We start from the raw sequence: 16,501 nt of genomic DNA, 5'->3' as shown, positions 1-16,501 counted from the left end.
AAGACTTCCTAGAGATGGAAAATAGGAAATCGGGGAAGAGCACGGGGTCCAAGAGTGAATGTGGGGCAGTTTGACAGAATTCTGAGTCAAAGAGAGTATCGACATTTGCTTTTCACAATGCACCTCCTGACTCAGGCCTGGAAAGAGCTCTGGAGGCTCCTGGACAGAAATCATGCAGACAGAAAGCTAATCATCTCAAACAGTGCTGGCCTTGTCCTCCCACCAACTGTGCCATTGCTTTAATTGTTGTTCTTTAAATCAATGTGAGAGTATGTGTGAGTGAGAGAGTGTGTGTGTGCACGTCTCACTGGGGATTATGCTAGGCAAGCACTTTTCCCCTGGGCATCTCCAGCCCCCTGAGTCAGGGTCTTACTACATTGCCCAGGCTGGCCTTGAACTTATGATCAACCTGCCTCAGACTCCTGAGTAGCTGGGTATACAGGTGTGCCCCAGGGCATCCAGCCAAAGCAACACAACTTTAAATAGTAAACTGATTCCAGAAGAGGATGTCCATATCTTTTGAGGGGCAGTCCAGTGTTCTCTGAAGTAGACACCCCGGTTTGAATGCTGGATCTTCTACCTATTTAACATCCCATGACTCGGTTCTTTTGGCTGTCAAACAAGGATAACTACGGTTACTACCTGGAAGTGTTGGTTTGAGAGACAGGCAGCAGACAGTAATGATCACTAAAGACTCCATGTTTTCCTTTCCAATTCCAGGTCCCTAAATAGGGAGGTGGAACCACACCTAAAACATCTGGGAAAACTTGTGATTTTTTTTTTTTTATGTCTGCCTACTCTCTTCTCCTGCCATTGCAAATCCTGTTGAGGAGGAGCTTCCATCTGCCTTTCTGAGCATTACCATGAGAAACAGGCCCCTCAGTAGACCTGGGACAGGAAAACTGGGGGTTAATTGACTACTGCAGCACATCCTAACCAATACAGCATGTAAAGTGCTTGAAATGGTGCTTGGCATACAGACAGCACTCTATAAATACATGCTATTGTTATCATTATTTGTGTAAGTAAAAGTTACACATAAAAAACTGCTAATCTGGGCTGGGGTTGTAGCTCAGTGGTAGAGTGCTCACCTCGCATGTGGAAGGTACTGACTGGGTTTGATCCTCAGCACCACATAAAAATAAAATAAAGGTATTGTGTCCATCATCTGCAACTAAAAAAAATATTAACAACAATAACAACAACTGCTAACCTTACTTGCCTGCAGGCTTTGAGGGTATGACCGCCTCTTTTACATTCATTCATTCATTTATTTAGTGGAGACATGGTCTTGCCATGCTGCCCCCACCTTTTCTTCCAAATAGCTTGGACTAGAGCCTATCTTTCTGTAAAGAACATATGGATTAGCAAATGTTAGGAGCACCATAAAGCATCCAGGACCATTCCTGTTGAAATTCAGCCCTCTCTTGAGGTTAATGAAACTCTCCATCAGAAAGTGACTGATTTCTCCCTCCCTTCTTCCTTTCCTCCTTTTCTTGCCTTCCTCTTTCAGACCTCAGAGTCTAAAACAGGAGTCTCCTAGTACTAAAATGGTGTTTTGTGAGTCTGTCTCAGGTTGAATAACACTTGGCAATCACATACACATTCCACAAACACAAACTTTAGGTGAAAAAGTCTTATTCACTGCATGCAAAATCCACAGCCTGTTTAAAATGCATGATCTGAATGTCTATCTGAAACACTTCTAATGTAAATCTTAACAGAAAACCAAGGTTACAAAAAAAAAAAAAAAAAAAATCAATGGTTTAAATTCAGCCTGAAGTAATCTAAAATTTCTGTGTACTGAATGAATTTAACACCAGGTATAGCTGTATTGATGAAAGCGAAATCCACATTATTATTTATGGTCTACTTATACGGAAATGCTATGTAGACTGCTAAAATATTTTTCAGTTTTGTTTATATGACTACCAAGAGCTATTGAGCAACAAAAGAAAAGCTTGCAAAATACAAGCATAATGTATATTTTTCATTTTTTAAAAAAATTTACTTGGTGGCAAAACCTGCCCTGACCTGAGTCCATTTGGCTGGAAGCTCTGACTTGAGGTGGGACTCTTCATAGTTTTGTATTTATCCTACTTCATGCAAATATTCACATTCTCAATGCTAAGATAAAACTGTGTTTAATTATAAGCCAGAGAAGTCACTGGAAAGGTATTAATACATGGCCAGTAAAACCTGTTGCACCTACTTTTAGAAAAATATACAAATCTCTGAACTTTAAAATACACCTAACCTCAAGGATTTTGGCCAAGAGTTCAACCTGGATGAGCTGGTTAACTGTGTCTATGTCTGTCATTGGAAGAGTTCCTGGAGAGGGCACCTCAAATCAGGAAAAGTGGGGTTCGTAACATACAACGTAAGGGGAAGGAATTTCAGCATGCGCCAACCAGACAGATTGACTTAGGAAGCAGCATTGAGTTGACATTCAAGGGAGGACGCAGGCCATCTGAAGATATAGTCTTCCCTGTGCTTGCCCTTGCCCATTCCCTGCATCAAGCTGTTTTCTGTGGCAAGGACAGTGGCCGAGGAGGAGGGCTGGGTTGCTCAGAGTTGCGTGTTTTCCATTTCAAAGGTTCAAGGGCTTCCTACATTCCAACCTTTCATGAATACCTCCCTTTTCAGATTCAGTGTATCTTTTTCTGCACCCCTCAATTCCTCTCTCTTGTCTACATAAAGTATAGACAGACACATTAAAATATCTAAATTATCAGTATCTCTTTGTATAAATTTATCAAATGTTTTCAGAGGAATACTATACTTTTAAATATTAACAGAATTTAGCATTATATAATAATTCTTATTTTTCATATTTCTGAAATGGAGTAAACATGTAAGACTTTCATAATGAGGTGGGGGACCCTTCCGTCTTAATCACCCATCCACATGAATAGGTCTCACTTCACAAAACATCCCACAATACTATCCTAAAGCCTGTTAGGACATGAAGAGATGTCTGCTGGATCAAAAATCCAAACCTTCCAATTATGGATGATTATTTTGTGAAAAGGTGAGGTTTTACAAAATAGGATGGCTCCGGGCACAGGGGCTACCCATTTACCATTGAGCACTCCCATCACCTTTATACTTTTCAATATTTTAAGAAGAACTTGAGAAATAATCTGATAGAATTCTAGATCTACTATGCACATTTCCAGCTACTCTCATTTGAGCATGAAGAAAAGAAGAATCTTTAAAAAAAAAAAAAAAAAAAAAAAAAAGTCTTGAGGCTGAGGTTGTAGCTCAGTGCTAGAGCACTTGCTTAGCATGTGTGAGGTACTGGGTTTGATCCTTAGCACCACATCAAAATAAATAAAATAAAGGTATTATATCCATCTACAACTAAAAAAAAAAAAATAAAAATAAAACCTTTAACCCAAACCACAATACTTTGCAGTCAGACACTGCAATAGGAAATGCTCCACAGCTAGAGAAATCTTTGCTTTGCTTCAACAGCTCTGAAGCAATAACTGCCTTCCAACTGTTAGATGACACTTTGGCTCTTGGGCAAGATACAGAACTGTCCAGAGGCTTAGAACAGAGAAGGAACCAGGTATATGGAACATCTTGGCTGAACTAGTATCCTTCTTGGCACCTCCTATTTTTAAAAAGCTTTTTCTAAAACCACTGCCACACTGAGACTCTCCAAGGGCATGACATTTAAATGTTTTTTCTTTTCCTGTTGAGAATCTGTTTCAATCCAGTTACTCCTTCCTTGTCCTATTTTATGGTGTGGGAAAATTAACTGGATGCAACTCTCTGTTGTTGACTCCTTAACTTCTTTGCCAAGATCACAAGCAGTGACGGCCTGAAGCTGGGAGTAGAATCGGCCCAGCTGGCACTATTTAGCAAGCAATGGTTTTAATGCTTTCCTCTCAATGGCCTAAACAACAAAAAACTGAACATACTTTTGGTACTTTATATTTAATCAAATGAACAACAAAAGCACTAACAAACAGCCAAACTAGCATCATCTTTTTTTTTTTTTTTCAAATAAGGAAGCTGCTATGTAAAGAAAGGTTCTCTTGCTAATACATTAACTGCTAAAGGGGCCCCAGAGTAGAGAAAAGGGGATATATGAGGGTGTGGATGTGTGGGACAGTGTATGCTCCAGGCACGGCAGATAGCTTGCTCTGTCTGGAGCTGGCTCTGATGGGAAGCATCTCTAACCAGGGGAAGGACAAGTTCAAGGGGTCTGGCAGGTCAACTAAAACAATGGTTCTAAAACCTTTTTTTAAAAAAACATCACTATCCACTAAGCATATACAGCAAACCAAAAGCTTGGAGAGGTAATTCACATACCTTATTTTTAAAAATGCCACTAGAAGAAAAACTCGAAGAGTGAGAGGCCCTGACCTGTGTTATCCTGCTGTATTCCTCCTGTGGGAACACAGTGCATGTGGAGAATTTCAATAAATAGTTGAATGAATTGGTAGTGAATATGGCAAGGAGGTATGGTTAATCCTACTTTACAAAACGCAAAAAAAAAAAAAAAAAAAAAGACCCAGAAAACCCAAGTAACCCGGCAAGGCCACAAAGTAAGAAGATGCTCAGTAATTACTTTTACCTGGGTCTCTAGGAATTTAAAGTCCATGTACTTAAAATCACACCACAGATGTATTAAAAGAACAACAGAGTGTGCCCACATTTCTCTGGCTTCTCACCACTGGGAGGCAGCATTTCCTTGACATAATCACACATGAGAAATATTCACTTGTGGGAATGAACAGCTAATCGCTCTATCTTTTCAGAACAGTGACCACATACAGGATTTTAACCAAAGGAAGAAATTCATCAGGAGGAGAAATACTGGTTTACAAAAATCTGAAGCACAAAGGAAGTGGCTGAAGGTTGCAGATAGTTGTCTCAAGGAATATCAAAGAAGTGAGTCTCTTATTTTTGCTCAGAATATTTGTTTTATATGAAAATCTTTACGTAACTATGTATTATTAAACCCTTTCCCCTAAATCCCCACAAACTAAAATTCAATGGCTAATACTTTTCATTTTGAAGTCAGAGACTCACAAAATGTTGGAAAAAATTGCACAGAGTTCCCACGTACCCATCAACCTGCTTTCCCCACAGCAGAATCTTATACAGCAAGTTATGAAAACCAAGAAATTGATACTGGTGCAAGATAATACCCTGGACAATCCCTACTGACTTTACTTGATTCCATCAGTCTTTCCAAATGCTCTTTCGTTTAAAATATTTCTTTGTACACAGTTCAAAGGCGGATATGGTTATTAGCACCTACAAAAAGCCAAGTGCTTTGCACAGGCACAGTAGAAAACAAGCCTTGGGGTATCTCAGATGTCAGCAAAGTCTTAACACCTACCACAGGCTCAAAGGTGTAGAAATGCAAATTGCATCCAAGACTTTCATTTGAGAAAAGAGCCAGATGATTGTATACCACCTTCTGAGAAGTATCTGTTCAGTTCCTTGGCCCATTTTTTGATTGGCTTATTTGTTTTTTTTGGTGTTTAGCTTTATATATCCTAGAGATTAATGCTCTATCTGATGTGCAAGTGGTAAAAATTTGCTCCCAAGCTGTAGGCTCTCTATTCACTTCACTGATTGTGTCTTTTGCTGAGAAGCTTTTTAGTTTGAACCCATCCCATTTATTAATTCTTTTTTAAAAAAATTTTTAATATTTATTTAGTTAGTTTTTGGCGGACACAACATCTTTGTATGTGGTGCTGAGGATCAAATTCGGGCCGCATGCATGCCAGGCGCGCGCGCTACTGCTTGAGCCACATCCCCAGCCCCATTTATTAATTCTTGATTTTAATTATTGCGCTATAGGAGTCTCATTAAGAAAGTAGGAGCCTAATCCGATATGATGGAGATTTGGGCCTACTTTTTCTTCTATTAGGTTCAGGGTCTCTGGTTTAATTCCTAGGTCCTTGATCCACTTTGAGTTGAGTTTTGTGTATGGTGAGACATAGGGGTTTAATTTCATTTTGTTGAATATGGATTTCCAGTTTTCCCAGCACCATTTGTTGAAGAGTTTATCTTTTCTCCAATATATGTTTTCAGTACCTTTGTCTAATATAAGGTATCTGTAATTATGTGGGTTAGTCTCTGTGTCCTCTATTCTGTACCGTTGGTCCACCAGTCTATTTTGGTGTCAATACCATGCTGTTTTTGTTCCTATTGCTCTGTAGTATAGTTTAAATTCTGGAATAGTGAGTGATGCCACCTGCTTCACTCTTGCTAAGGATTGCTTTAGCTATTCTGGGAGTCTGAGTGAAGTGAGCCAATCACAAACAAATGCCAAATGTTTTCTGTGATTTAAGGAGGCTGATTCATAGTGGAGTTGGGAGGGGGAACATGGGAGGATTAGATGAACTCTAGATTGGGCAAAGGGGTGGGAGGGGAAGGGAGGAGACATAGGGGTAGAAAAGACGGTCGAATGAGATGGACATCATTACCCTAAGTATATGTATGAAGACATGAATTGGTGTGACTCTACTTTCTATAAAACTTTCATACTTTGTATGAAAACTTGTGCTCCATATGTGTAATATGAATTGTAATGTGTTCTGCTGTCGTATGTAACAAATTAGAATAAAAAAATTTTAAAGAGCCAGATGATACTGCCTAGGGAATCACTTTCCTATGCTCATCCAGCAAGGCACCCAAAGGCTGCTACAATCCATCAGGGTTCCCATGGGCCTAAGTACAGCTTGTGCTGGTGGTAGACCTTGGCATCATCCACATGATGCAAGTTATTATGGTCTTGGTATGAGTTGTCCCCCAAAAGCCCTTGTGTGAGACAATGCTAGAGGGTGTAGAGATGAAATGACTGGGTTTTAAGAGGTTTACTCTAATCAGTACATCAATCACCAGATAGGAATTAACTTGGTGGTAGCTGTGGGCAAGTAGGGTGTGGCTGGAGGAGGTGGGCCACTGGGGGGAATGCCTTTGGGGTAATATATTGGATAAGCTGACCTTAGTTTCTGCTTTCTGATCATCATATGACCTGCTTTCCTCCACCACACCCTTCCACCATAATGTTCTGCCTCACCTTGAACCCCAAGGAATGGAGCCAGAGGTCTATGGACTGAAACCGCTGAAACTGTGAACCCTCAATTAAACTCTCCCTCTTCTATATTGTTCTTGCTGGGTCTTTCAGTGATAGCAGAGAAAAAAGCTGTTTAAAACACAGGTATATAGACTACCAGAGTTCTGGGGTCAGGGCAGCTTCCACCAAAATTTCAGAAAAACCCAGGAATCCGGGCAGGATCAGAGTAGCCCCCGACAGGACAAAGGGTAGGGAAGCTGTGGGAGTCAAGCCAAACCTACAAGGGAGAACCAAGGAAGTAGAGGTGCCAGCAACATGCCACACTTGTCAGGCGAAGCTACAGGCACCATGCAAAGCCAGCCTAGGAGAGTGCCCATGTGCACTGCTGCCAACGAGACCATAGGGGCAGGGCTGCCCAACCCTTTAGGAGCCCACATTACACAGTGTGCCCTGGACACCAGACATGGAGCTTTAGTATTTCATGTCTGCCCTGCTGGGTATCCATCTGCCTTGGGCTGAACCCTCCTATTTCCTATTCCTCCTTCTGGAATAGAAATGTTTACCCTATGCCTGCATGTTTTATCCACCACTGTATCTTAAAAGCACATCAATTTTTTTATTTTTACAGGGGTTCACAGCTGCGTTTGAGTCCTGGAGGAAACTTTGGACTAGGAGTTTTGAACATCAGTGGAACAGTTAATACTTTGAGACTCCTGGGGATGGGTTCACTGTCTTTGTGCTGTGAGGTGGACATGAGTGTCTGGAGGCCAGGAGTGGAGTGTTAAAACCTGGATCTTAAATGTCTTTCAAAGGCCCATGTGTTAAGGCTTAGTCCCCATGTCACTGGGTGGGGGAGGGGGAAAGCAAGAAGCTCCCAGAGAGGAAGAGCTAAACTAAGGATGACAGGGTCCTTGACATACGTGATGGAAAAGAATTTCAGCATGTGTCAGATACTGAGGCACAGAGATGTACTTAGGAAAGCAGACGATGCAGGCTCTCTAGACATGGGAAGGAACGCCTTGGTCTGAGGTTTTAATAAATATCGATAGATAGCAGGGGCTGCACTAGAGGTGGGGGTGGTCACAGTTTGCACAGTGTTCTTGGTGTTTGCACACTGCCCTCACACCTTGGTACTTCCTGCTTCCAAGGACAGGAGGGCAAGCATGCAGGCTGGACTGCTCCTGAGCTGCATTCCAACAGTTCATAGGTGATTCTATTGAGATTCAGGATGTTTTTCTCTGTATCCCCAAATTTCTCTCTCCCCAGGGTAGTGTTATCCAGAGGTGGGAAAATCTTTGTGAGGAGGGCCTTGGGTCACTGTGGATACACCCTTGAAGGGGATTAGGGGACCCAGGATCCAAAGTGCTTCTTATCCCCACACTTTTGGCTTCCTGGCTTTGAGGTGAACAATTTCGCTCTGCCACTCACTCTTGCCACAGGCCAGAGCAACAGGCCAACCAACTGATTGCAGACTAAGAGCTCCAATACCATGAGCCAAAATAAATCCTTTTAAAGTTAATTATCTGTAGTGCTTTGTCACAGAGGCAAAAAGTTGGCAAAATAAACACCATTTTTTTTTTTTCCTTGAAAGAAAAACTGGCAAACTGTGGTTGTTCAGATCTGGGTATCATATGTTAAACTTATCTCTAAAATCAGTTGAGGGGAGGCTGTCACTTCAAGGTAAACAACTGACAGAATCTATTGGTAATGATAAAACGAGAGCTTTCAGAGAAAGCCAAAAATTTGAAACACTTGTATTTGTCACCACAGGCTTGACAGCATCTGAATAGTTAAAGCTCCATTATATGTTTGGTTTACATGGGTAACTTCTTCTATTTTTGTTTTCTTTTTTAATTTCCATGGCTAACTTAAGATATCACTTGTCAAATTCTGATGTAGTATCAAAAACAATAATTACCATAATTACCTTGAATACTTTCTTTGCCCATACAGACCTGTGTGTGGCCACACTTTACCCGCTTCATCTCAATACCACCCAACATGGAGGTGCATGTGAGAAGCCAGCGGCCTTCTACCAAGTCAGGTTGAAAGCATGTGCAAAAATGTAAAACCACCACCATGCTTTTTTTTTTGGGGGGGGGGTACTCATAAAAAATAGGCTTCTAAGGGAACACAAGTTTATTATCTTAAGAAATTAATACATAAAATTTTCTTGGTTTTCATTTCTAAGACAGTAAATGTGGACAGAAATAATATACACAAAAAGTCTTTCATATCCTAAATCAATTTTGAGATTGGGGCCCCAAGACCCAAGAGTTTGAGAACTACCATCTAATACTTTCACTATTTCCAATGTGCTAAAACTGATGAAGGAAATCAAAAGACAGAAATAGACCCCTCCCCTCCAAACAGTTTTCAAGCTAACCCAACACAAACTTTTTAGTTCAGCTCTCAGTGGCCACAGCGTCAGGTAGCTCCTCAGCCATGAGCAATGAGGGAAGGAAAATGTAGGGTGGTAGTTTAAAGGGAGGACCAATGTCCTATCCATCAGAGTCCACAGGTCATAGGACTGGAAATCACAGGAGCCTTACCCAAACAGACACACATCTGGAAAATGGGAATTGGTATGCCAAACCTCTCCTAGTCACAGTTATTCCTAACCTATCAGGGGACTACTGCTTCAAGACCTGTTCACACTCACCCCTTGTGAGCAGGTGATCATGACCCTCACAAAGAAAATTTGCTGGGGGGCTAAAAAGGGCGGGGGGACAAACTGCATAAGGGGGTATGAGAGAACAGAATAAGAAAGAGGTCCAAAATACTTAGTACCCCCCAAATGTGTGAGGGCCATACCCCCCTAGATTTCTGCTTGTCATCCTGTGTGATTAGCCTTAAATCCTTCCTATGGGATCTCAAGAGCTAGTGAGTGTGGAGTCCTGTGGGATTCCCACAGCCGTGGTTGCTTTGGTACTGCTGAAGCAGCATCACCTGTAGCAGAGAACTTATGCTCACAGCCCTAATTCTGTCACTTTCTAGGTATAGTGTTTTTTGGGAAATTGGTGTACTTATCTATAAAACAATGATGCCTGCTTTGACACTGGAGTTACCACAATGATCAAAGGGGAAGACATGAATAATAATGAAAGCTTCCATTTTTTAAGCACATCCCATGGGTCAGGTGTTACGTTCAGTGATTTACTTCCCTGACCACATTGGGAAGAAACAGCACTGTTAGTTCTTTCACAGGTAGGAAGTTGCTTTAGAGAAACTAAGAGATTTGCCTAAGGCTACTGGGCTGGTTGTAGGAGACTGGATTTCAGGTGTGATTAAGACCAAACTCTGATTCCTCTCTCCACCTGCAATTCAGACTCTCGGATCCTACATTACAAGGTAGGGTAACTTTTTAAAAGAAGCATTTTAAATAACTTGGGGGAAAGTGGGAGTAAGAAAAGCAAGTTACTTTAAAACCAACTTCATGTGTTAACTCCAGGATGAGTTCACAGGACTCACTGAAAATTGCAATCCTCTGCCCATCCTCAGACGTCAGTTAAAACTTAGAAGCTGGTTAACTAAAAGCAGTCTCAGCCGTATGTAACATAATATCAACAACTTTGTAGCTCTTGTGAGTTTTCAACAACATTCCACTTGATTGTCATGCCTTTTGCAATCATTCAAAGTTCAGAAAAAGGAAAAACAAAACAAAACATCTGCATGGCAGGTAAGAAAGCCATCGTTGCTTAGTGTGCTCGTCTTTCTCAGAACCACTCTTGCAAGAACGCCTGGACACAATGCACTCGAAATTCCAACTGCTCAGAATTAACACACGCGTTGAAAGGCTTTCCCCACCTAAGGTTAGTCAAAAGCAGAAAGCTATTATGAGACCTAGCCCAAAAGCTATCCTTTCCTTTTCTTCCATAAAAACAAGTAATGTTTTAGTATGAACTATTAAAATACCCTTTATAAGCAATATCTTAATTAGAAAATGAGGCTTTTCAGTATTTAGCACTTAGACTTGGAACAAGAGACACTGGTGTCTTTGAAGATATAATTTTGAAAGTCTAAATAATATCCAAGTATTTTCTTTTACCTTTTTCTGTTTTGACTCATTAATTTTTGCTTCTCGCTTCCTTCCAGTCTTCACTAGTCTAAGGAAATGGGATGATCGAGACTCCACTGAGGAACACTCCCATCGGACAGTGTCCGATGGGAGTGTTCCTCAGTGTGGACTGCAGGTACTGCAAGCAGACCAGGAAACCCCTCTCTGGTTCCCCCGAGCCCTGAGCTTCAAGGTGTGCCCCACCAATCTAGGCAGATCAGGTTCTCCTGGTCAAGCACAGGAAGGGAAGTGACAAGCCACTGCTGCTCTCAGGCTGCAGCACCTCTGGGACTGTCTCAATAACCAACCCAGAGCGCAAACCCATTCTACCTGCCCCATCACCAGGTCCGCCACTGCCACCTTCAAAGGGAAAATGTTTGCTTTCATTTTGTATACTATTTATGTTTTGTGGAACTGGAGGTTGAACCTAGGGATGCTCTACCACTGAGCTACATACCCTGCCCTTTTTATTTTAAGACAGTCTTGCTAAGTTGCTTAAGCTGGCCTAGAGCTTGTGATCTTCCTGCCTCAGGCTCCCAAGTATGCCTTTATTTTCTTTTTGAAACGAAGTAGGTCTTCCAGCCATTTCTTTAAGGTTTTCCTAGACTTTTATTCTACAGGGAGTGGCTGCGGAAACAGGCCTGCAGCTTAGAGTGTATCTGATCTGAGGGCATAGCTAGATCAGCACTTCTAGCTAGGAAGGCAGGACAACCAGAGAGCATAAGGTGACAGGCAGCATCTATAGCGAGGTTCAGACTGTAGCCTCAGAGACAGAAAGCTGGGTTCGCATCTACTAACAGCATGAATGAGCCAAGTACACAATCTCAGTGTGCTCTGGGTCCTCATCTGGCCTGCAGGGATAATAAACACTGGCCTGCTGGAACATGTTAAATGGAGATCATCCACAAAAAAGCACCCACCACACGGCCAGGTTCATCAAAGGTATTCAATGAAGATCTGTTGTTTTTACATGGAGATAAGCAGTGTTATTAGATACGCAAACACCAACAATGGACCCTTGCTCAACTGGCTGGTGCATACACACGTATACACACGCACAAAGTTTAGAAGCAATCTACGTGGTAGCTAAGTAGCAGGGACTACTGGTGCAGGAACCTTGAAGGGAATGACTCTTAACTTAGGCCAAATACATTTGCTCTCCTAGAAACAAAGGGAGCAAGATATCAGGGAAAACAACTTCCTCCCTGAGTCCTTCTCTGTCAAAGTGAACTCTGTCAGTCTTGTTTACCACCTTTCTTCCCACCACACCACCTTTTGTGCAACATGACCAGCAAAAAGGCAGGCAACACCCAGAAGGAAGGACAGGAGTGGGCCCTCTTTTGAATAAAAGAAATTCTGCCAGTCTAAGATTTGCAACAATACTGTGGTCTTGTTAAAGGTGTAAAACATTAGTTCCTGTGCTCAAAATTATCCTTCTCAAGTTTTTGAAAAGAATAAACATTTTTATATTTGGCATTTATTTTCCTTTAGTTTAGCTGATTGTCAGTGTAAGGCTAATTCGACAGTATAAACCACCAATTAGAATGGCAGGAAGTCAGACACATACACACGTATTTAAAAAGACTATTCTGACTGGTCCAATATGCAGGGCAACAGGCTGAAGAAGGGCAGTTGACGTTTTTCAAACAGGTTGTCTTCATGTGTCAGCTCTTTTGTATCAGGTGGCTTTATGACAAGATTATCACTGAAGGCACAGAAGCCTAGGTGGTGTATGAGCCACTGACCCAGCATGAGGACATCTTGAGCTCAGACCTGGATCCCTAACTGGGCAAAAGTGAATGCTAGGGATTGGGGGCAGGAGAAGGGTGGAACAGCTACTCTTCAGCCAGCTAACAACAGAAATCCTCTTCCTCCGGCATCTGTGACCTCCTTGTACTCAGGCACAAAAGAGACTTGATTAAATTAATTCATGAGGAAGTGTGATGGCTCTCCAAGAATATTTCACCAAAACAATCAATCAATCAATCCACAAGGAGAGCCAACATGATGAGCACTGGCCTTTCCATGTGTGAATCGTGCACGGGTCGAGGAGGGTTAGAGCAAAACCTGTGACACTACTGCCTGGCACTCCATCCCATCTGTGTCCACCTCCTTGGTCACTGACTCTAGTATCCCTGATTTGCAGTTATTCTTCCTGTCATCAAAGTCTGAAACTTTCTCTTGTAGGGGAGACAGGGTCAAGGATGTGGGGGAGTTGAGGGAGGTTTGTTATTTGTAAATCAGGAACAAAATGCAAGACCGTCTTCACACAAGTGAGGTACAATACTTGCAATTCATATCAGATAAAGAAATCTTATCACTCTTAACTAGTTAAAAAGCAAAAGTTGCTAAAGATTATCTTCAAAAATCGGTAGAATAGGGAAGAGTTCAAATTAAGTAGTTTCTCTTGGCTTTGACAAAAGGACCCTGCTATCATCTGGGCCTCAGGTTCAAATCCTAGTAATGTCACAATGGAATTAAAAAAAAAAATGACCTCCATATCTAGGAGAAAACAACTTTTAATTTTTATTCTTTTTCATCCCTAGGCCCAAGGGTTGGGGAAAAGAATAGGGAACTGTTCTCTATATATGATCTTATGCTTTGATTAGACTACAATTCTTTTTAATCACACAAGAAATGACTTACCAGATTTTTCAGCAGTGTGGACAGTTCCTTTGTAAGAGTAGAAAACTTGACAAAAGCAGTGCCAAGATCGGGGTTGTCTCGACTTAAAAAATTACTCCCAAACTTATCAAGAACTTGTGCATAGTTTTCTTCATTTTGTACATGGTCTAAAAAAGAAAAGGAACCGAGTTATCATTTGCTACAGTGAAGAGTTGTTCTGTACACCGATCACTGCAAACTCTAGAAAGAGAAGCAGAGCAACAGCATCAGTTACTTATTGAACAGAAGGTGGGTCGCAGGACACTGAATGTTCTCACTCTCCTAAAGGAAGCTTCCCCTTTTTCTTTTACATTATTTAGCTCATTTATATCCTGATTGATCCACTAGTTCCTGTATAGTCAGACAGTCACATAGGTCTCATATTTTCAAGTGATTAAGAAATCACACATAAAATTTTTAGAAAACCAATCTTGGAATGCAAAAGGAAAATGAATTTGTTGTGTCACATTTCTTTCCCTGCAGCTAATCTTAGTTTCCTTTAATCTTGTCACACCCCAAGTAGGAGGAGCAATACTGTATGAGGCTTTGCATACAGTAGTGGAACGTGCAGTGTGGAACGTGCAGGCCTGGACTAGGTGCACCCATGCTTGAAGTCTGGTTTCGCCACCTATGAGCCTGCTACTTCATTGGTCCGTTTTAACTTCCATGCTTACTACCCTAGCTGGCACACAATAGGCATAAGTCTTATGAATCCCTGAGCTCTTGCTTTCCAATCTATAAAGTGGGGCTGATGTCTCCCTCGTGGTACTGCAGTGCTGTGGAGTAGACACCAGGTGTATAAATATTTCTCTACTAGGACGAATGCTCCATAACTAACTCCCACCTGCACAACTCTTCCTCTGGGTGGCTTCTGGGATGTCACTCATTTGACTCTCCTCACCTTATGGCACTCCTTTGTCTTCACTGTCTTTGTCGGTTCCTCATCTGTCTAACCTCGCCATGTTAGAAAGTCCCAGATTTGTCTTTGGGACTTTATTCTTCTCCACCTATGCCTATTCCTTTCGAGATCTCAGACTGAAGGGTTGAAATACTTTTTATTAGCTGAAAACTACCAAATTTATACTCCTGCCCTAAAATACAGACTTGTACATTCAACCATCTCTTTACTATCACCACTTAGAGGTCCAATAACTGTATTCTATGTTAACATGTCTAAAACAAACACTTCATCTCTCCCAACCTCCTTTTCCATACTTCCTTATCTCAATCAGTCAATGGCAAACAACTGACTTAAGTTCTTTGTTCTTTTTCAATATTTTTTGAGTTGTCAATGAACCTTTATTTTATTTATTTATATGTGGTGCTGAGAACAGAACACAGTGCCTTTCACATGCTAGGCAAGCGTTCTACCACTGAGCCACAACCCCGTCCCACTGACTTCTTAATGGCATAATGACAAAATCCACCAAGACATACTTGTTTTTTCTCTTTCTCACACCTGAGATGCAGTCCATGGGCAAACCCAGCTCCATCTACCTTTAAAGTTCATCCTAAAAAACTGACAATTTCTTATCCCCATGCCAACAGCCTTACGTTATCTCATCTCTTGGCTTTGGTCTCTCTATTGCTGTTCTCGCTATGTTATCAACACAGCACCCTGTGTGACTCTGTCAAATTGTGCAGATCTTTTAACTCTGGTGGCAGACATTACCATTCATCGTGGATGTACAGGTTCCCAATCCTGGTAGGCTTGTGGAAAAGAAAGGAGTACTACGTTTCCCCACACCCCTGAAGTAAAGGCATGGAAGATGGCTTGCACTGCAATCTGAGTGGAGGCAACTCAACTGCCTTTACATGGAAGCACTTCAGATGTCCCACGTTCAGTTCCCTCTCTCCTCTTCCCTCCAGTGGTGCAGAGAATCGTGCATTTGCACAGAAGCCCTCGGTGGATGCACAGTACTTAATGAATGAACAAATGAGCAGATAGGTGTCTGTCAAAGTCAGAAGTTTAAAGGCTTAATCCAAAACACTACTTCCTCTCTGTAAAGCCTCCTTTAAGCTTGGAATGCTTGTCCCTTACCCACCATTCTCTGTACTTCTACTGCACTACTTTCCACGGCCTACCACTTTTTTACACATAAAATCTTTCCCTGGCACCGGCCACGAGGGGCAGTTCACCTCTGCATCCCCACCCAACAGGCACTGTGATCTGGATCTTCCAGTGAGCTGGACTTACAAAGCTAGGGCTCAGTAAGTCCTTCGACTTGGATTCACCAAACTCATTTTCACAAAGTTAAGAGCATTCTGTTCTGAATTTCCTAGGCTATTCCACAACTGACATGAATTATTTTAAATTTTTACTTTCAAACACCCTCCATAACAGCACAGGAGCAATGGGCACTTAGGAAAAAGCACATGAGTCTGGATGGGGAATAACTTGGGAAGGAAGTGTCAGAGTAGGCCAAAGAAATCAAACGAGGCCCCAGTAGCCTTCTAATCATCAGCACATTAAAACTTCACAATGCCTGCAGCAGATATCAGCGTTTCTGGCTGAGATATTAAGAAAAAAGAAAGAAATGCAGTTCTGGTTACTGCCTAAGTTTATACAGAAAAGTGACTCAGAAAAACACCCATGGAAGGGCACAGCAGCAGCTCAACAGACAGTGCACACACGTCTGATCACCCTCCCTACTACAGCTGTCCCCGATACCTTCTTTCTGGGCCTGAGAGGCCTCACTTACCATTGAGAAGCTCACCACACACACACACTC

General features: G+C 41.8%; 1 protein-coding gene across 5 annotated transcripts in view; it reads right to left on the bottom strand.

Annotated features, from left to right (window-relative positions):
• Asap1 (ArfGAP with SH3 domain, ankyrin repeat and PH domain 1) overlaps window positions 1-16,501 on the bottom strand; it is a 332,543-nt gene that overhangs the window by 110,385 nt on the left and 205,657 nt on the right. For all 5 annotated transcript variants that reach the window (XM_027950264.2, XM_027950249.2, XM_027950256.2 and 2 more), the window contains exon 5: window positions 13,752-13,897. In XM_027950264.2, the coding sequence (XP_027806065.2) occupies window positions 13,752-13,897 (146 nt within the window). The remainder of the gene's footprint in view (window positions 1-13,751; window positions 13,898-16,501) is intronic.

The sequence above is a fragment of the Marmota flaviventris genome, chromosome 15 (assembly GCF_047511675.1).
Source record: "Marmota flaviventris isolate mMarFla1 chromosome 15, mMarFla1.hap1, whole genome shotgun sequence".
NCBI classification, from domain to species: Eukaryota; Metazoa; Chordata; class Mammalia; order Rodentia; family Sciuridae; genus Marmota; species Marmota flaviventris.
This window is presented reverse-complemented; position numbering and strand designations above follow the sequence as displayed.